The sequence below is a fragment of the Penicillium bovifimosum genome, assembly GCF_028826915.1.
Source record: "Penicillium bovifimosum strain IBT 22155 chromosome Unknown utg000005l_segment0_segment0, whole genome shotgun sequence".
Lineage (NCBI taxonomy): Eukaryota > Fungi > Ascomycota > Eurotiomycetes > Eurotiales > Aspergillaceae > Penicillium > Penicillium bovifimosum.
The window spans coordinates 5,848,539-5,868,345 of record NW_026622714.1 but is presented as its reverse complement, the minus strand read 5'-3'; the positions used below and the strand labels follow the sequence as shown (position 1 = coordinate 5,868,345).

At 50.6% G+C, this 19,807-nt stretch overlaps 5 protein-coding genes across 5 annotated transcripts; 2 read left to right on the top strand and 3 right to left on the bottom strand.

Annotated features, from left to right (window-relative positions):
- Positions 1-40: 40 nt before the first annotated feature.
- On the bottom strand, positions 41-1,500 carry N7515_007453 (FAD-dependent oxidoreductase; the record flags this gene model as incomplete). The annotated part of the gene is made up of 2 exons (XM_056668197.1): positions 41-921; positions 993-1,500. The coding sequence occupies 2 exons, from the start codon at positions 1,498-1,500 to the stop codon at positions 41-43; spliced, it is 1,389 nt and encodes a 462-aa protein (XP_056521793.1).
- Positions 1,501-2,077: 577 nt separating this feature from the next.
- Positions 2,078-3,469, top strand: N7515_007452 (uncharacterized protein; the record flags this gene model as incomplete). The annotated part of the gene is made up of 1 exon (XM_056668196.1): positions 2,078-3,469. The coding sequence occupies one exon, from the start codon at positions 2,078-2,080 to the stop codon at positions 3,467-3,469; it is 1,392 nt and encodes a 463-aa protein (XP_056521792.1).
- Positions 3,470-3,559: 90 nt separating this feature from the next.
- On the bottom strand, positions 3,560-4,396 carry N7515_007451 (uncharacterized protein; the record flags this gene model as incomplete). The annotated part of the gene is made up of 1 exon (XM_056668195.1): positions 3,560-4,396. The coding sequence occupies one exon, from the start codon at positions 4,394-4,396 to the stop codon at positions 3,560-3,562; it is 837 nt and encodes a 278-aa protein (XP_056521791.1).
- A 665-nt stretch (positions 4,397-5,061) lies between these two features.
- On the top strand, positions 5,062-13,004 carry N7515_007450 (putative polyketide synthase; the record flags this gene model as incomplete). Its single annotated transcript, XM_056668194.1, has 4 exons — positions 5,062-5,177; positions 5,278-5,677; positions 5,756-12,499; positions 12,567-13,004. 4 exons carry the CDS (start codon positions 5,062-5,064, stop codon positions 13,002-13,004), a joined length of 7,698 nt encoding a protein of 2,565 aa, XP_056521790.1.
- Positions 13,005-18,513: 5,509 nt separating this feature from the next.
- N7515_007449 (uncharacterized protein) lies at positions 18,514-19,542 on the bottom strand (the record flags this gene model as incomplete). The annotated part of the gene is made up of 1 exon (XM_056668193.1): positions 18,514-19,542. The coding sequence occupies one exon, from the start codon at positions 19,540-19,542 to the stop codon at positions 18,514-18,516; it is 1,029 nt and encodes a 342-aa protein (XP_056521789.1).
- Positions 19,543-19,807: the final 265 nt, after the last annotated feature.

The window sequence follows — 19,807 nt, the reverse complement described above, 5'->3', positions numbered from 1 at the left end:
CTATACTTGCAATAAAATTCATTCTTATTCCACCAACGGATCAGGAGATCTCTGTACCCAGTGTTGCAGGAGTATTCTCTGCTTGTCCCAACTGTTTCCTAACCAACAATGTCTCATACTCGGCCCGCGCGGCCAGAAGCATGGCCTCCTGGTCGAAATGCCAGATCCGATGTGACCGCACGGTGAGCTCTTGCAGACACTTATTCCAATTGCGCATCGTCGGGGGGTACCGCCACTCGAACATTTGGCCGATGACGCGGCTGCTCTCTGCTACCCATTGTGAGCGCTCTTTGCGCGTCGTTGTGTAGGCCTGAAACGCTGCGCGAACTGCCTCTGCCCGGCTCTTGCTGGAAGAGAATGTCCCCACTGCCACCTCCGCCAGTAGTTCCGAGAGTACCAGGGCGTCCTCAATGCCCATACCCGCTCCTGCACCGTGATGTGGCGACGACGCATGGGCGGCGTCGCCGGCGATACAGATCCGGCCTTCGGTGAAGGTCGGAGCCGGGTGATCGACGCTGTCGAAGATGCCCCATTTTGTGAGCTGCGGCGTCAGATCGACCAGAGTCTGGATCAGATTACGCACAGGACGTCCAAAATCCTTGAAGGCGTCGAGGACAATGGCTGGGTCGGCCGGCGCCGTCAGCTGTGCCGTGCTGCTGGGCCACTGCTCGGCATCTGGGATGAAGGCCACCACGTTGAGGGCCTTGCCCAGCGCGATGGGCACAGTCACCACGTGGCGATCGGGACCCAGATGCATGTGCCGATTGCGGGCCTTGTATTCTCCCAACGCTTCAATTGCCTTGTCCATGGGAATCACCCCGCGCAGGGCATATTGGTGATTGTACGATGGCTCGGTGGCCGGATGGTCGGCCCCGAACATCATCTTACGCACGCGCGATTTGATCCCATCACAGCCGATCACTAGAAAAGACACAAAAATCAGAGAAAATCAAGAACTGCAACAGGACGACCATGAAGAATCATAACAATACCGGCATCTGTTTCCGCGACGCTTCCATCCTCAAACTGAAGGAGCACCCGCCGCTCGTCCCCGAGGTCTAAGATATTGTGGATGCTTTTACCAAACTCGATCACTCCGTCGGGGATGAGCTTCAGTAGTTCATTCAGAAAGTCGGCCCGCACGCAGCCCTCAAATCCGCGATAGCCGGTATAGAGTTCATAGAGCAGCGTTTCCTCATCCGCCTCGTCGTTTGTATGGTGAAACCCATCTAGGTACCGCAACCAGTCATTGGGATCGTCGGGGTCCCCATTAGCCGTCGCCACTTTCTGTTCAGCCGCCAGGGCCCCAGGATGCAGCAATTCCAACGCCTGCTTGGTATTGGGTGTGAATCCTATACCAGCGCCAATCGGTCGGAATGACGAGGTTTTCTCGTAAAGCTTCACTCGCACGCCTCGATGGACAAGGCCCGTGGCTAGGGCTAACCCCACGATGCCGCCACCGATAATGGCCACTTCGAAGGACTGGGAGACTCCAGGCATGATATTTTTTTCGTTACACCCAAGACTATGGACTTTACTTACAACTTAGTCCTTCTTCCGCTGTGAAAAATATGGATCCATCGGGACAGGATATACGGATGCCTTGGGACTCAAATTGGATGTGTCGCAAAACTCCGGAAATAGGGCTACATCGGAGTTTCTTTATCCAGACCTGGGGAGGAGATACAGTAGTACAATACTGAATGCTAGAAAGCTGTTCATGATCTGCCTAGAAAAGTGATAAGCTAGATAAAAGGTATCCAGTGTTCTGTTCTATCAATATGTTTTTCAGAAGCTCCTAAATATTGTAGGCCTAGGCATTAGACTGACTGGAGATATGCAAGATCCCACAACGTCGGACTTTCTAAATGTCCATCACGTTGACAGTAGCCTATCCCCCTTCAATTTTTCTAGCATGTATTGTATTCAAGTAGCCTTACTGAATTCTGAAAGAAATGAAACTCATGTCACTTGGCGGCAAAGGAAAATTGAGCCCACTCTCCCCCCCCGCCGAACCTTGACAGTTTATGAGAAAGCAGTAGGACAACATTTTCATCCAAAGCTCAATGCCCAAATCATGGAGAACTATCATGACTTGGATCGCTACCAAGACATCTTTGGCCAGCTTCGATTGTTGAAAAGTTATACGCATTTTCTCCTCTGCTTCCCCATCGCCGACGAGAGCTCTACCCAATCAGTCCTCCACGCTCTCAAGGCCGCAACAGACGAAGTGACGTCTAGATTCCCATGGCTCATGGGCAAGGTGATTACTGAGGGTAGCGGGTCCGGCAATTCGGGATTGTTCAAAGTAGCCCGCTGCTCGCGATGGGAGCCCCCAAACTCGATCTTCCGGGTCAAAGACTGCACCACAGTGTGTCCATCATTCCAAGAGATCGTCGACGCCAGGGGCCCTATCCGATTCTTCGATCCAGTCGTGCTCGCCCCCAGCGTGGCGTTTCCGCAGAGCTACCAGGAAACCGAGTCCGATCCTGCGTTTGTCCTCGCCCTACAAGCCAATGTGGTCCGCGGTGGCTTGCTGTTGGATCTCGCGGGCCAACATAATATCATGTCGGGGGGTGGCATGTTGCAATTTCTGAAGCTGCTGGCCAAGGTACTCTGCGGGGACACCATCTCACCGTTTGAAATCGAGCAGGGAAATAGGGACAGACGGAACATGGTGAAGCTGCTGGGGCCCCATGAGCCACTAATCGACCTCTCCCAATTTCACCGTCCGTCGCTACTAGACTCCTTGGTGCCTGCTGTGCCCGCACCCAACGGGACCTGGTGTACATTCGGCTTCACGGCGGCAAAGCTGGCCGAGTTGAAATCGAACGCCAGCGATGCGACCCAGTTCGTGAGCCCTGTCACCTTCATCTCCTCCAACGACGCTCTCACAGCCTTTTTTTGGAAGGCCATCACCCGTGTTCGCCTCCGTCTTGGTCGCGTCGACGATCGCCGGGCTACCAGGTCCAAGTTTGTCCGCGCGGTGGATGTCCGTTCCACGATGGGGGTGCCGAATGAGTACATGGGTCACATGGTCTACAACACGTTCTCCACTCTGACCTTTGCGGAAGTGGACTCGTTTTCGCTGGCGACGTTGGCATCCGTGATGCGGAAGAATTTGATCGACGATGTGAATGAATACGCCGTGCGCAGCTTTGTCACCCTTCTCGATCGTACCCCAGACAAGACGACTATCATGTATGGTGGGGAAATGAACCGGGACACCGACGTAGCGTTCACGTCAATTGCCCAGTCAGATCTATATCATGTTGACTTTGGCGTTCTGGGCAAATTGGCGCTGTTCCGTCGACCCAACTTTATCCCCCGCGCGACAACTGCCATCATGTTCCCCAAGACCAGGGAGGGGTACCAGGACTTCCAGGTCTGTTTACAGGAGGAGGATCTGCGGGAGCTCAAGCAGGATTCGGAATGGATGTCATACGCGGAAATCATTGATAGAGACTAGGAAAGTACCAATAGTTGTCGCTAGCTAACCAAATAACATCATCTGTTTCGTCCAAACATCGAAATGATCGTGGCAAAAAGGAGTAAGGTGCTACTGAAGAATCCCTGTCTGTCTAGCAAGCTCGAATATCTGGTCAACCACCGCCTCATCATCCCGAGGCTTTAATGGTACCCGATGATCCCCATCCCACTCAACCAACGTTGCCGTTCCGCGTTGGCAGCATCTTTCGAACAAAAGCCGATGCAGGTCGATATTTGGGTCCTGCAGCCCGTGAACATGAATGGTGGGTAGTCGTAACTTGTTTTGCCATTCGTAGTTGACCATCACCGGGCTGTGGTGGTCAGTCCAGGCAGCGGTCATTATTGGAAAAGCATGATGAGCCTCCGGAGGCCGTGCTTGATCTTGATCGGGCTCCATCCACAACAACGGTCCCCTTCCCGCCAGCAGCACCGCGAACCGAAAGTTCTCCTTCGCTACCCAAACAGGGGTGGCCAGTGCCTGTCTCCCTTGGTCGACCAGTGCTTGTTGCCGGAAGAAAAGAGAGGCACACACTTTGGCTCCTTGGCTAAAGCCCATCAGTGACACCCACTCGCCTGTGGCTCCCTTGTCGTCATCTTCGTCCATTGCATGCTGGATTGCCTCATCGATCGCAGACAAGGTGGGCTCTGTATCCGGGTCCCCAGGCGCCCAAGGCAGCCATCTCTTAAAGGGTCCCCAGGTTGAATAAACAGAGAGAACGCATGGTCCGGCCTGGGAAATGAATGGCGCCTCCACAAAAACCAAGCGGAAATGGGTCTGGAGCCTCTGAATGAACTTTCGGCATTGTGCACGGAAAATTCGCGCATTCGATCCGCCCCCGTGTAGGCAGAGAATGCGCGGCAAATGGAGGGTTGGGTCGTCTTCAAAGCCGATTGCATGAAATAACATCTTGCCACTTAGTATAGGATGAGGGGCAATAGGTAGCCGGCTCGGAGAGGGTGCTTGAACTTTCAGGAGGCAGACATAAACTTTTCAAAAGGTGGCATTGAATCTGGGCAAAGCGTCCTGCACATCATCCAACCCGGGACAGGATAATGTTTGCCTTCATTCTGTGGCTGACAAGGTCAAAAATAAGATAAACTGAAATTAGAAATGAATGAAGCCAAAAAAAAAAAACGCACGAGTGCCGACAGAGTTGCTGTCTGGTAAAATTGTATAAAGCTCAAGTGTTCCGGAGTTTCTTCCTTAGCCTTTAATTGTGGGGAGATCAATCATAAAAAACAGTAGATCGGCCCAGAACCTGCGGCGGCAGTCTGGTGGGGACGCCCGGGCATATCGCACATGGAAACTCCGGAGCAAGCCCATGTTTTGCTAGCTGTTTTGCGCTTTTACCGTAAGTCGATGAGCATGGAAACACGTTTCACGGAGTTGGATAGAATGTCGCTAAGGAAAGTCGTAGAGGATAGCTATTCTCGTCGGAACTTCTGTTCTTTGTTTTATAATAGAAGCACACTATACATTGTCTCTTATGATCGCAATTGGCTTCGGGATTAGAGGCAACAGGTCATAATCCTTCCAAAAATCCACAGATTATATCGACAGACCTACACACCATGGGATTATCATCGATTGACTCCGGGGCATCAGATACCATCCTGGTGTTCGGATCGCAAGCCCTCGAGTTCAACGAAGAGTCGGCACATCAGATCAGATCGGCCTTGCTGGAGAGGTCAGAGCTGGCATGGATTTCGACAGTGATCCAAGAGCTTTCTCATCACTGGGATGGCCCTATCTGAAGCCATCCCGACATTGAACACGTTTCCTGGCAGCAAGCACCTGAAGATATTGGATGAGTGGTTCCGAACTGGCCGGTTTCCGGACAGGTCGTTCCCTCTTCCCAACATCCTTCTCACACCCTTGGTCGTGATTGCACAGCTCACACAATACTGGGAATATCGATCGATAGTAGGAGCAAATCATGCTGCCAATGAGACCCTCGGCCTCTGTACGGGCTTGTTGACTGCAGTGGTGGCGTCCAGCTCTACCAACCCGAGCCAGCTGCAAAAATATGGAGGGGTCGCAATTCGCCTAGCAATGGCAATAGGGGCAGTGGTGGATGCGCAGGACACCACTGAAGATGACACTGGTAGATGGAGTTCTCTGTCCGTGGCTTGGAACTCAACAGACCGGCAAGAGGACCTGCTCAAGATACTCGAAAGACATCCAGAGGTAAGTGGTTAGCCTGATGCACTGCTCGGAACCTTCTCCATCTTTTCTATTTATTCACTAATTGACCGCTTAACCCAGGCATACATATCAGTTCTTCCAGAGACGAAACGGATGACTTTAACAGTCCCCAAAGCCGGTGTGCCATCGCTACAACACCAGCTGAAACAAGCCGGCTTGAGTGTGACTGAGATCGCATTGCGCGGAAGCTTTCACTCATCCCACCATCTCAATTCTGCAGAATCCTTGATCGGGTTCTGTGACGCCAATCTGCCTTTCCAATTTCCCGATGGGTCCGAATTGGCTGTGCCTACTCGACCCAACAATGGCGGCGACTACATCAACTGTGGAAAGATGACCGACGCAGTGGTCCGATCCATCCTTCTAGAGCAGTCAGACTGGTACCAGCCATTTGCTCGGATTTATTCCAAACCGGGTCCAGAACCACTGGTGGTTGCGTTTGGCGCAGAGCGTTGTGTCCCTCCTTCGCTCATGCGACCCTTTGGCCCGCGTTGGATTAATATGGCCGAGGCGGGCGCGACTGATAGTTTATTGCGTGCTTTGAAGAATCCCACAGGGGGCCCCACTTCCGAGGAAGCCATCGCTGTGGTCGGCATGTCCTGCCACTTGCCAGGGGCCGCAGACCTGGAAGCATTTTGGGACATTCTCTGTGGGGGAAAGTCACAACACATAGAGGCTCCGCCTGAGCGGTTCAATTTCCAAACAGCCTGGCGAGATATTGACCCCAAAAGGACCTTCTATGGGAACTTCATCCAGAACTATGATGCCTTTGACCACAAGTTTTTCAAGAAGAGTCCGCGAGAGATTGAGTCCACTGACCCTCAACACCGCCTGATGCTGCAGGCGGCTTACCAGGCAGTGGAGCAGTCGGGATATTTTAATTCATCACTCCAGGACCGGCACATCGGATGCTTTATTGGCGTGGGGCTGGTCGACTATGAAAACAATATCGCATGCTACCCGGCAAACGCTTACTCGGCCACGGGCAATCTCAAGGCATTTGCCGCAGGAAAGATCAGCCATTATTTTGGCTGGACGGGGCCGGGCCTCACGATCGACACGGCCTGCTCCTCGTCCGCGGTTGCAGTGCATCAAGCCTGTAAAGCCATCCGGACCGGGGAATGCTCGGCTGCCCTCGCAGGCGGCGTAAACGTGATGACAAGCCCAGAATGGTACCAGAATCTGGCGGGCGCGTCATTCCTCAGCCCCACGGGACAGTGCAAACCATTTGATGCACAGGCGGATGGCTACTGCAGGGCTGAAGGTGTTGGAGCGGTCTTTCTGAAGAAACTGTCGAGCGCGATTAAACATGGAAATCAAATCCTGGGCGTGATTGCTGGATCAGCTGTGTATCAAAACCAAAACTGCACGGCTATTACAGTGCCCAACGCCTTGTCTCTCTCGGACCTCTTCCGGGACGTGGTTCGTCAAGCTAAATTAGAGCCAAGTCAAGTCTCTGTGGTGGAAGCACATGGGACGGGTACACCAGTGGGTGACCCGGTTGAGTACGATAGCGTGCGCCGAGTTTTTGGCGGACCGAGCAGACAGGACGCTCTATTTCTAGGCTCCGTCAAAGGGCTTTTGGGCCACACCGAGTCGGCTTCCGGCATTGTCGCGCTCATCAAGGTTCTTTTGATGATGATTCGAGGGGGTATTCCCCCACAGGCGAGTTTTCACGCCCTCAATCCCGCAATCGCTGCCTCACCATCGGACAAGATCGAGATCCCGCGACAATTCAAACTGTGGGATCGCAAGTATCGGGCGGCCCTCATCAACAATTACGGAGCCTCTGGCTCCAACGCTTCCCTGGTGGTAATCCAAGCGCCGTCCTATTTGACATCATCAAGCCCCTTTCCAGCCCAGACCACCAGGAGCTATCCATTTTGGCTGTGCGGATTCGACGAGAAAAGCGTCCGTGCCTATTCAGCCAAAATGGCCGAATTCCTGAAACGAAGGAGGGAATGCACTGAAGAGCTCACGATATCGAATCTTTCCTTTCAGATATCTCGGCAGTCCAATCGATCCCTTGCGTGGGGTCTAATATCCAACTGCAGCTCGCTCCTAGAGTTGGAGGAGAGGTTGAAGGCCTATTCAACCGGACAGGGAAGTCTCGTGGCGACGCAAAAGTCGGAACCCCCTTGGCCAGTCATTCTTTGCTTTGGGGGGCAAATCTCCAGCTACATCGGACTGGACAGAGATGTATACGAACGAGTGGCAATCTTCCGGCACCATCTGGACCGCTGCAATGATACTTGCGCATCGCTCGGGCTGGGCGGTATTTTCCCTGACATCTTCCAACGAACGCCAATCAGTGACATTGTCCTACTCCAGACCTCGCTCTTTGCCGTCCAATACTCGTGCGCCATGTCGTGGATTGACTGTGGATTGCAAGTTGCTGCGGTCGTCGGCCACAGCTTTGGAGAGCTGACAGCGCTCTGCGTTTCGGGCATCTTGTCCGTCCAGGACGCCTTAAAGTTGGTCTCATCCCGAGCCCGCATTATTCGTGACAGCTGGGGTCCAGAAAAAGGCGCCATTTTGGCGGTTGAGGGGAACCTGCAAGATGTAGAGGATCTTTTGCTCGAGGCGGGACAGAAGAAGAATTCGGAAGAATCTGCCGCCTCGATCGCATGTTTCAATGGTCCCCGAAGCTTCACGTTAGCAGGGTCTGAAAAAGCGATCGAGACAGTATGCGAAATTGCAACCAACACAGAATTTACCAGTTCGAGAATTCGGATGAAGAAGCTAGATGTGACGAATGCCTTTCATTGCGCCCTGGTCGAGCCATTGATGGAAGATCTGGATTGCGTCGGACGAGACCTGGTCTTTCGAGATCCAATAATTCCTTTGGAACGCGCGACAAAAGAAGCCGGTCCAGGCAAATTCACCTCAAAATTTGTGGCAAGTCATATGCGGGATCCAGTGCATTTTCATCACGCCGTACAGAGAATTTCGCAGCAATACCCCGCGTGTGTCTGGCTGGAGGCGGGGTCAAATTCGACCGTTACCACCATGGCCAGTCGGGCTCTGGGCTCTCCCAGTACCTCTCATTTCCAACCCATCCATATCACCAACAATGATTCATTTAGCTCCTTGACAAATGCCACCACGAGCCTGTGGCGAGCGGGCGTGAAAGTGCAATTTTGGGCCCACCACCAGGCTCAGATATCGGATTATTCTCCCATTCTTTTACCACCATACCAATTCGAGGGGTCAAGACATTGGGTGGATCTGAAAAAGCCTCAGCCAACGATCACTGCAGCGCCAGCTGCAACAGATTCACACACAGCTCCCCAAGGGCTCTGGACATTTATGGGGTATCAGGACGCTGGACAGCGCAGGGCTCGCTTTCGAATCAACACAATGAACGAGAAATACGAAAAATATGTGTCAGCCCATGTCATTGCACAGTCATCCCCGGTTTGCGCCAGCACCTTTCAGCTGGTGATTGCCGTAGATGCATTGTCATCGATTGTCTCGGAATCTACCATAGCTGACCTCCAACCTGAGCTCTGTGATACGGTCAGTCATGCTCCAATGTGCATGGACAACTCGAGAACTGTTTGGCTAGATGCGGAAAGCGAGGATGACAGTAAACACCGCTGGAGCTGGAAGATGATCAGCTTCTCAGAGAACAGTGGCCGATCCTCTGCGAATGTGCACGTCTCGGGCATAATTCGATTCCGACGGACGGGCGACGCGGACTATCATACTGATTTCGCCCGATACGAGCGTCTCATTAAATCGCAGCGGTGCTTGGACCTTCTTCAGGGGGAACATGCCGATGAGGTCATTCAAGGAAGGCGTAATATTTACAAGACGTTTTCCGAGATCGTCCAGTACAAAGATGATTTGTACAAGGGTCTCATCAAGCTTGCTGGTAATGCAAATGAGTCAGCCGGACGGATCGTCAAGAAGAATTCAGGGGAAACATGGCTGGACCTGGGCCTTGCTGACTCCTTCTGTCAAGTGGCCGGCATCTTTCTGAATACCATGACGGACAGGGCAGATGGCGAGATGTACATCTCCGACCGAATCGATCAGTGGCTCCGCTCGCCCACCGTGTCAAAAAATTCGAAGCCAGAAACCTGGGAGGTGTTCGCATGCCATCACCATCCGAATGACAAGGAATACACAAGTGACGTCTTCGTTTTTGACGCAGCTGGTGGGAAACTGGTTGAGGTCATCATGGGGATCCACTACGTCAAGGTCTCGCGTCTCGGACTTGGAAAGCTCCTATCCAAACTTACACTGCAGACAAATCGTACACCACCAGACACGCCACCTCTAGGTGCGGTGGAGATACAAATTCCCAACGGCAATGAGCATGTCTCATCTTCGGTGACCGGGGAACCAGCCTTGACACCATCGCTGAGCAAACAGGCCAATGCAAAGAAAGAACCAGCTGGCCTACCCATCACCAACAGGGTTCGGGAGTTGTTGTGTAAACTCTCCGGTCTTGAATCTGACGAGATCAAGCTTGACTCAGATCTTGCAGATCTGGGAATTGATTCGCTCATGGGCATGGAGCTGGCCCGTGAAATCGAACTCATGTTTAAATGTACGCTCGAGGTGTCAGATCTAGTCGAACTGACTGACTTTCAAAGTCTCGTCAACTGCATCGGCAAAACTCTGGGTGTCTCCGGTCAGGCGGAGACGGCAGAATATGGGATGACGAATGGCCAGGCTTGGAGCAATGGAATGGAGTCAAATGGCCACAGCGTCAATGTACCTCAGAACAGATCAGTCACAAGGGATTTGGCGGTGACCAGCTTAGATGGCGGCGAATCGACCTCAGAGATGCATCTTCCTACCTCTGTCATTCTCGACACCTTTAATGAGACGCGGCGGGCCACTGATCGTTTCATTGAAGAGAACAAACTCGCCAACTACGCCGAACTCGTCCTGCCCAAGTCGACCGAACTGTGTGTCCTTCACATCGTGAATGGCTTCGAACAGCTTGGATGGTCTTTGCGAGAGGCAAAGGCCGGTCAACCGTTGCGTCGCATCCAATATCTGCCCCGCCACGAGCAATTTGTTGAATTTCTCTACGGCATTCTCCAGGACGCGGGACTGGTGAGAATGGATGGGTCCGAGATCACTCGGACTGCTGTCCCTATTCCGAACAAATTAGCAAGCGAGCTTTTACAGGAACTCATTGATGATTTTCCTGAGCACGTGTACGATCACCGACTCACTTATCTAACCGGGTCAAAACTGGCTGATTGCCTGACTGGGAAAGAAGATGGACTCCAATTGATCTTTGCGTCAAAGGAAGGTCGCGAGATTGTGTCGGGGATGTATGGGAAATCACCAATCAACACGGCCTGGATCAAGCAGATGGAGTTTTTCCTTCGGCAACTCTTTCTTCGGTTGGCTCAGGGTGACAGCAACAACAGCCCGATCCGGATCCTTGAGATGGGCTCGGGGACCGGGGGGACCACCGCGAAGTTGGTGTCACTCCTCGCCCGGCTGAACGTACCAGTCACCTATACCGTGACAGATCTCTCGCCCTCCCTGGTGGCTGCGGCCCGGAAGCGGTTCAAGGAATACCCGTTCATGGAGTATCGCGTCCTAGACATTGAGAAACCTCCAACTGCGGAGCTCCTACAAAGCCAGCATCTTGTCATCGCCACCAACTGCGTGCATGCCACGCACAACCTAGCCACCTCGACCAGAAATATCCATCAGATTCTCCGCCCAGATGGATTCCTAATGATGCTGGAGATGACCCAGCCCCTGCCGTGGGTCGACCTGGTCTTTGGCCTGCTGGAAGGCTGGTGGCTCTTTGACGACGGCCGTCAACACGCGCTGGTATCTCCATCACAGTGGGAAAGCACCATGCGATCGGTTGGTTTTTCGCAAGTCGAATGGTCCGATGGACGTCGTCCGGAAGCAGCCATTCAACGCATTATCATTGGACTCGCATCGGGTTCTGGTCGAGTAAATACACCCCTTCAACTGCTCCACAGACAAACCACTGACTTTACTGCTCGCCAAGATGTGATCGATGCTTATATCAAAGAGTATTCCACTGGATTCAGCATGCCGACTGGTTCCAGTGGTCTAGATAAGCGGCTTAGATCGTCATCGGAGAAAAGTGTCATCTTCCTGACGGGCGCAACAGGGAGTCTGGGTTCGCATCTCGTGGCGTATTTTGCCTCCCTGCCCGGGGTGGAGAAAGTGATTTGTGTCAACCGATATAGCAGTGTTGAACGCTTCACCCGTCAACGACAACCCCTGGAATCCCGTGGTCTTCATCTGGACTCGACCGCGTTGTCCAAACTCGAAGTCCTCGAAACTGACACGACAAAACCAAGGCTGGGACTGTCCTCCGCACAGTATTCTCATCTCACAACGTCGGTGACACACATCATCCACAATGCGTGGCCTATGAGCCTCACGCGCTCGATTGAAGCATACGCCCCTCAGTTCCAGGTCATGCGGAATCTGATTGATTTCACTGTTCAAGCCAGTTCCACGCAGCACTCTCAAATCGCATTCCAGTTCATCTCCTCGATAGCCACAGTAGGACACTACCCTCTGTGGTCCGGTCGTGCCCTCGCGCCCGAGGAGCGAATGGCCGCAGATTCAGTTTTGCCAGTGGGATACGGCGATGCCAAACTCGTCTGTGAAAGACTGTTAGATGAGACCCTGCATAATCATCCGCGGGCCTTCCGGCCAATGGTGGTGCGAATTGGACAAATTGCCGGATCGCGGGACAGCGGATATTGGAATCCGGTCGAGCATTTGGCCTTCATTTCCAAGTCGTCGCAGACTTTGAAGATCCTCCCAGATCTTGATGGTGTATGTGCAATTCACCCCGAAACTCCGCATCCCCTGTCTTTGTGCAATTCGACTGACTCAATCTTAGGAACTGTCGTGGTGCCCTGTCAACGATGTTGCCGCCACCCTGGGTGAGCTACTGCTTGTGACCGAGACACGGACCTCGGATCCTTTTTATCACATTGAGAATCCCACCCGGCAATCTTGGAGGGAGATGATTGAGATCTTGAGTGACGCTCTTCGTATGCCTCGTGGCAATCTCATCCCCTTTAAAGACTGGCTGGATGCGGTCAGAGGTTTCGAAGGGTCGATCAAAGATAATCCCGCCAAGCCTCTGGCGGACTTCCTGTCGCAGAATTTTGTGCGCATGTCCTGCGGCGGCTTGATCTTGGATACCACCAGAAGTCGAGCGCACTCACCCACCTTGAGGGAGTTGGGCCGCGTGAGCAGTGAGTTGGTCCTCAAATACATTCAGGCATGGAAAAATATGGGATTTCTACACGAGGTTGTTAAGAAGCAAATTTAACCCAACCATCCCCAGATGAAGTCGTTGTGGGAGATTTGTGAAATACGCTATACATATCGCCGAACCGTTCGCCACTAACTGCTATCATAAAATATTTTCTTTTCTTTATACTATTGCAAGGATTCTGTAATATCCTTGATACAACTGTTCAAAGTAGCGTGACTCAGGGTCATTAAACGGAATGTAATACAGATATGACACGCTAGCAGAACTTCCCCATTAAATATCACAAACTGACTTCTGGTAGAATTATTGTCATAATACTATGTGAGGTGACGATATGGCCCCGGAAGAGGGGACATTGCATTTATGCCCTTATTGCATGAGAACCAGTGATATCACGTCAATCATTTTTGCGACTTTAGATGTGAGTTTGCAGAAGCTTTACTGGACTCTCTCAGAATTTCCGTTGGATTCAGAACAAGCGGACGCAATCGTCGAGCTTTTACGGGTTGCCAATGGAATAAGCACCATCTATACGCTAATGATTCACTATGTATCATTGCACCTAAAGACTTTCATACGGTGTTCCAGTTTTATCTCATTCTTGGAAGAAGACCATCGTCTGAGTTTCCACTTGTTCACTCACCTATGTGATTCCTTGTGAGCGTTTATTCTTCTCTTAGTTCCGTTCCTCTATTTCTCCTGCAGGCCCATTTATTACTTCGCATTTCAAGGCAAAGTTTATTAGCCAGATGGAGGGTCTGAACTCTTTTAAAGAGGATTTGTACTTGATCTCTGCTAATATATCCATAATGCCAATAAGCGCGGTCTAAATAGCAGCAAAGGATAAAGTAGTCAACTATGCGAGCATAGGCCAAACCAGCCTCCCAAAACAGAAATAACTAAGTTGACTGGTATGTTCAGCCTGGTAGGCATACACGCTTTCAAGAAACCGTGTTCTCATAAGGAAAACCGTGGTCTTTTGCGCGTTGAGCTCTTTGGTGGGCGCTAAGATGGCGCGTTGTGGCTCCTCTACGTGACAGTAGCCTTCAGCTGTCCAGCCAACCGAAAGCAGGCGAAGAATGCAACGCGGAAGAACGGCTTCCATGGTGAAATTCGAGTTATTGAACTAGAGGTAGGATCTATACTCTATGGAACCGAATGCAAAAAAAAGAGAAAGAAGAAAAAAAGAGAAAAAAAATCCAACGCCACGAATCACCGAGCTCTTAATCGCTTTGACCGACGAGGCGTAGATTTGATAGTAGACGCTTCTATTCTACCTGGTTGCCCTTTCCCCTTCTGCTCCCCACTAGGCTGCTCTTCTGGTCGCCCGCGTTTTCGAGACGAGCGCGTCGTATGCTATGATGGAAGCTGAGTACTAGGATCTAGATTTACCACCTTTGCTGCTCTCCTCGTCACTCGCCGTGTAGCTCCGTTAAGTTTAAATCGGTGGTAGTTAACGAATAGTTAGAAGAGGAGGGGAAAATTTTAGTGCTTAGCGGGTAGGTTAATAGCTCTATAACTATAATAGAACTAGGCGCTATTAACCGAGGGTTAATCTTTACTATATTAAAATCGAGAGAGGAAGCGGGAGTTTCGGTACCCTACTAAGTCTCCGGTAGACTTATTTCTAGAGGAATCGTCGCTATAGTCAAACCGTTGTATCCTTAGTAGTAAACGAGGGGATGCACTGTGGCAGTCTGAGTGGGACAGACAGGTCGAGGCACGAAAAAGATAGGCAACCAAGAGAGAAAAGGAAACCACCCAACAAGGACTAAGCAGAGATCACACAACACCCCTACCAACAAGGACTCGGCCTAGTCAGGATGAAAGGTGTACTCTAGCCAAGCCGTTGTTTGCGGGAAAACTGCAATGACCAAAAGAATAGAGAAAACAACGTGAATTGGTAATGAATGAATGACTATCTTGCATAGAGAAAGAGCTACCCTGCTATGTGTGGCATGCGCATATCTATCTCCATGAAGTGTGTGTCTTGAAGCCGATCAGACCACATGAAAAACAATCCTCCAAACTAGTACTCCGGACCAAAGAGACCAACACGGCCGAATCCCTAAGGACCGGCGACCTAACTAATCAAAAATGGCACCAAAATCCGTCAGCAGTTCCCCCACTACAGTAGGTAATATAATTTAATCTTGATATTATATATATACTTATTACTAGTATAGGTGTCAGATTATGTGTGTGGCTATGTGAGCTTCTTGATCGGTCAGCCACCCTGCGGCCCGGACCGGACCATCCTTTTTCCCGCGGAAAGATCCCTCCGCATCTATCTCTTCAACAGAGAAGTTTTATATGACGAATCGGCCAATCTAGGCCACGGATCATAACATCCAGCTCCTTCCTGATCTATCAATTCATCGAATCATTGATAATTCATCGAATCATCAATTATATCATTGATTTGATCAAAACGCTGCTGCCTAAACTGCCTTAATCGTGTACTTAAGCACCCTTTCACTCATTAGTTTAGCAGTTCAGATTCAATACACTTTTCAATCGATCCTATTGATCTCGTTTGACCATCAATACTTCATAGAGAAGATCCTACGCACTAGAAGACCGTCAATCCGATCATGATTGGTCCTATTCGCTAGAGGAGATTCTATCTTGATTGGCCATCCTAACGTCCTATGTGGATCTAGACTTCCGCACGACCCAATATAACCCGGACCCAACCCGGACCCAACCCGGGCTAGGTTGGGTTTTAGGTCGAAGACTCCGACCTAGCGTTAGGTCCGGGTTACAGTTAGGTAACCCAGCCTAGGTCCGGGGCCCTAACTTAGGTTACAAACGTAATATATATACTAAGGCCCGTGACTACATAAATTATGCATTTTTTGCCTATAATATTAAGTATTCCCTTTATAACTAAATCAGGAGGAAACGAGAACGAGAAAGACTAATGTTATGGTATTTTGATGAGGCTATTCACATGTTGATATTGGTGCCTCAGGCACCCATGGGCCGAGGATTCTGCCAAGGCGGTGGCCAACCGGCGGTCAACCGGTAACCCCCCGGCAGCGATTCGAGATAGCCACACTACATACAGCCCACGTCTATAGTATGTGCCATACGTTGGCCATGCGGTGGCCTTTCGTCATGGTTTCCCCCTCTATTCGTGTTTGATTATTGTTTGCACTAAAACTGTTGTATTTAAATTGATGCTTGACGAAGTGGGATTGCTCTTCCTCAAGAAACAGTCTCTGTGACAATTTGACTTGGTGCTTTACTCTCCTACCTAGTTGACAGGCCACCTACCCTGCAAGTAGTACACCCTTAACAATATTCTTTCCGTTTAGATTTAATACGTTCTTTTTCGAGGCGCTCGCGCTCTTTAACCTCGCGACGCTCGAGCTCTTCTAACTCGGCAACTTCCTTAAAGTCCGGAGCAATAAAATCACCGGCACGCTTTTATAATAAGCGTTTTTGCTTTCGAAGACGGGCTAACTTAGCCAACATTATTTGTTGCTAAAGAAGGATGGCCTCTTCCTCCTCCTCCAAGGAAATTTAAGACTTTACTAACCGTCTCTATTCGGCATCGGTAAAGGTAGGATTTGATATCGTGCACTTTACTCCTCCACCGCCACGGACACAATCACTACAGCGGTCGGAATAGTCGGCACGGATACACACTCTCTTTAGACGAACGCAACGTTCATAAGGAATAGCGGATCGAAAACCTTCGTCCTCGATCCGACGAGTCAAGGCATTCTTACGGACAGAAGCCTTAGAAGACATGGTTAGTACGATGGGACGATATCACGAAGAAAATAAGAAAACAGAAATATACGCACGAGCGAACTAGGGACTACGCTACTTATAGCCGCTAAGGACACCGGCGTAAGAAGAGGGGGGATAATGTTACAAGGCAGACCATCAGAAACCCGCGGGGGATAACGACAGCCAACCAAACCCGCAAGGACGACACCTATAGGAGTCACGTGCAGCTAATAAGAAGCATTACACATGTGCTTCCCCGGAACCAGATCACATAGAAAAGGTGCGTCCGTGTAAGAGGGCGTCTTACATAACCACGATCAGTGATCGATTAGGGTGATCAAGGACACCGTATCCTTAGGGCGGACAATATCCTGTGTGTATAGCCGCATATATACCAGATATTGTCTAGCACAACGAACTACCCGAACAAGCAGTCACGTAACGACTCATTAAGCGATGAGCTTAACTCATCTAGTGATAAGCCCGGATAGCATCGAGTGATGAGTCCCGACTTATCGCCTAATAGGAAGGACTGAATATATAAGGACACTCTTTTACCATTATATATTTAGTTCTTCGCGATCAATTACACATTGTTACTTGGTTACTACCTTAGTACTTTGCACTTCACAGTTCACCTTAAGACAACCCAACCTATAAGTAGGTGACAGACCCTAGTGTACCGGGTATTGATCCATATAGGACGAAAGGGGACTAGGCAGTAGCTTCCTCTTGGTCATAGGATCCTACTGTCTAGGAAAGGAAAGAAGGTCTTGAGAACAATAAAGTCGATTGAACTGCTGGCTAAACAATGGTGTAAACGAGGCGTTTAAATACACGATTCGCAGTGGTTTAGGCAGCAAGGAAATTGTGTAAAGATCTTAACAATCTGATAGATCTTAATGCAGAATGGAAATGTGCAGAAAAGGTGTTATGATCCTTGGTCAAATAGCCAATTAGGCCATGGTCAGTCTCTCTGTTGAAGAGGGGTATGCAGAGGGGTTTTTCTGCGGGTAAAATTAATCGGAAGGAACTCGTCATCTAACGAGGGGTAAAGAAAAGTGGGTCCGTCACATCTCAACAAAGCACACACACACATATAAGCATATACATCCACACACCTACATAGGCTGACAGTAGGGGAGCTCACTCAGTAGCAATACTTAGTGACTGACTGACTTGGCGCGCACTTCTGGCACGTTCTGCAAGAAGCTCAACAGGATCCAACCCGCAGTAAGGCTTTGTATAGCGACGGTACGATTGAGAGATACTCTTAGAACCCGAAGTAGGACTAGGCAAGTATTACCCTTTCGGCCCTACTCACAGTGACCAGTCGGCTACGCGTAACACGGAGGTGGGATAAGAAGGTTATTGAAAGACCCCTAAGGGAGACGGTAGGCGAAGTATCTTATAGCCGCTCAACTAGGCTAGGTAAAGAGGAGGGGGCCTTTGGTTTGGAGGTAGAAGGGAGCCATTTTCGGCGTCGTTTAGTCGCCAGTGGAAACGGGGGGAATAATCGTTGAAGTTAAGCGCCAACAACAGGACGAAAGGTGGATAACTAATAGTGCTGGTTGGGTGCAGAATAGCGGGCGGTGCAAGGCACTGGGCGGTCAAGCAGCGGCTCGCTGTCCAAAGTTACGGGTGGAAAGGCGGCCGTTTCTGGCGCCGGAGGCTGTCATTTTCGGCGTCGTTTTCACAGGTCCCTATATTCTAGTTGTAAAACAGCCTACTAGAAAACTCTAGAAATAGTACAATACAACTGTCAATTGAACAGACTTGCTCCTCATACTGAACACAGTTCTTTCCTGACCGCAACAAACCACTACTGCTTACCCACACATACATAGTAACCAAGCCACAAATTCTTGCAGCCATCTCCCACATAGGGATTCCACGCGAGGAAGTCGGCCTGTGAGATCCCGTACTGCGTTGCGATACTTGCACATATGTCTCCATCCTCAACCTTGTGAAACTGAATACAGCCATCGACCATATTCGGCAAGGTGGGCGTCGGCGTCGCCTCAGAGGTCGGTGAAGGGCTCAGTGTGGTGGTAGGGCTGGGGTTAGAGCTTGGGCTAGCCTCCACACAGACATAATTGTCAAGCCACAGATTTGTACAATCAGCTCCCACATCTGGGTTCCACGTCAGGAAATCAGCTCGTGAGATCCCATATTCCTTCGAGATCGTTGCGCAGTTGTCACCGTCAACCACCATATGGAATTTGGTGCAGCCTTTTGTCATATTTGGCTGGGTTGGGGTTGGAGTGACCACGCCTGGACTGGTGGATGTGGGTGGAGGGGTACCACTAGTAGACGTCGGTGTCGAGCCCACGCAGACATAATTGTCAAGCCACAGATTTTTACAATCGGCTCCCACGTCTGGGTTCCATGTCAGGAAATCAGCTTGTGAGATCCCGTATTCCTTCGAGATCGTTGCGCAGTTGTCACCGTCAACCACCTTATGGAACTTGGTGCAGTCTTTTGTCATGTTTGGCTGCGTGGGCGTTGGAGTGGCGATGCCAGAAGTGGTGGTTGTTGCTGGAGAGCTATCTGTTGTGCTGGCACTTCTCGAGGTATGCGTGCAGCTTGTGGGAATGGCGCTCGGGGATGGGGACGGAACTGGGTCTGTAGGGCCCAAATCACAATAACTTTCGTAAAGCGAATAGCAGTTATCCGATAGATTATCCTCTGGGATAAAGCCGTTATCCTTATCTTCGGCGGTAATCCAGCAGTACTTGGTTCGTTCAGCGAGAAGGCTTGAGAGTGTGGCGTTTGGCGTGAATGTGGGAATGGAAGGCGTGTAGTTTGGATCAATGATAGGCGAATACCATGAAGTGGTGATATTATCCATTGTGGTTACCGGAGTTCCTGGTACCCGTGAGGTAATTAAAGAAGACGGAAGCCCGGCGGATGTTTTATTTGTGCTGTCGGGGAGGCTGAACTCTCCTCCTCCTGGGGGCCTATTTCAATTAGAATAGCTCCATGCCATTGGGACACGACTTACGATATGCAAATACTTCTTCCCACCATCGAATCAAGATTATCGCAGTTTTGGTGTATTGTTCTGAATGCTTGGTGAGTCCGCTGTCAAAAAGTCAAGTCGAAGGTAGGCTAAC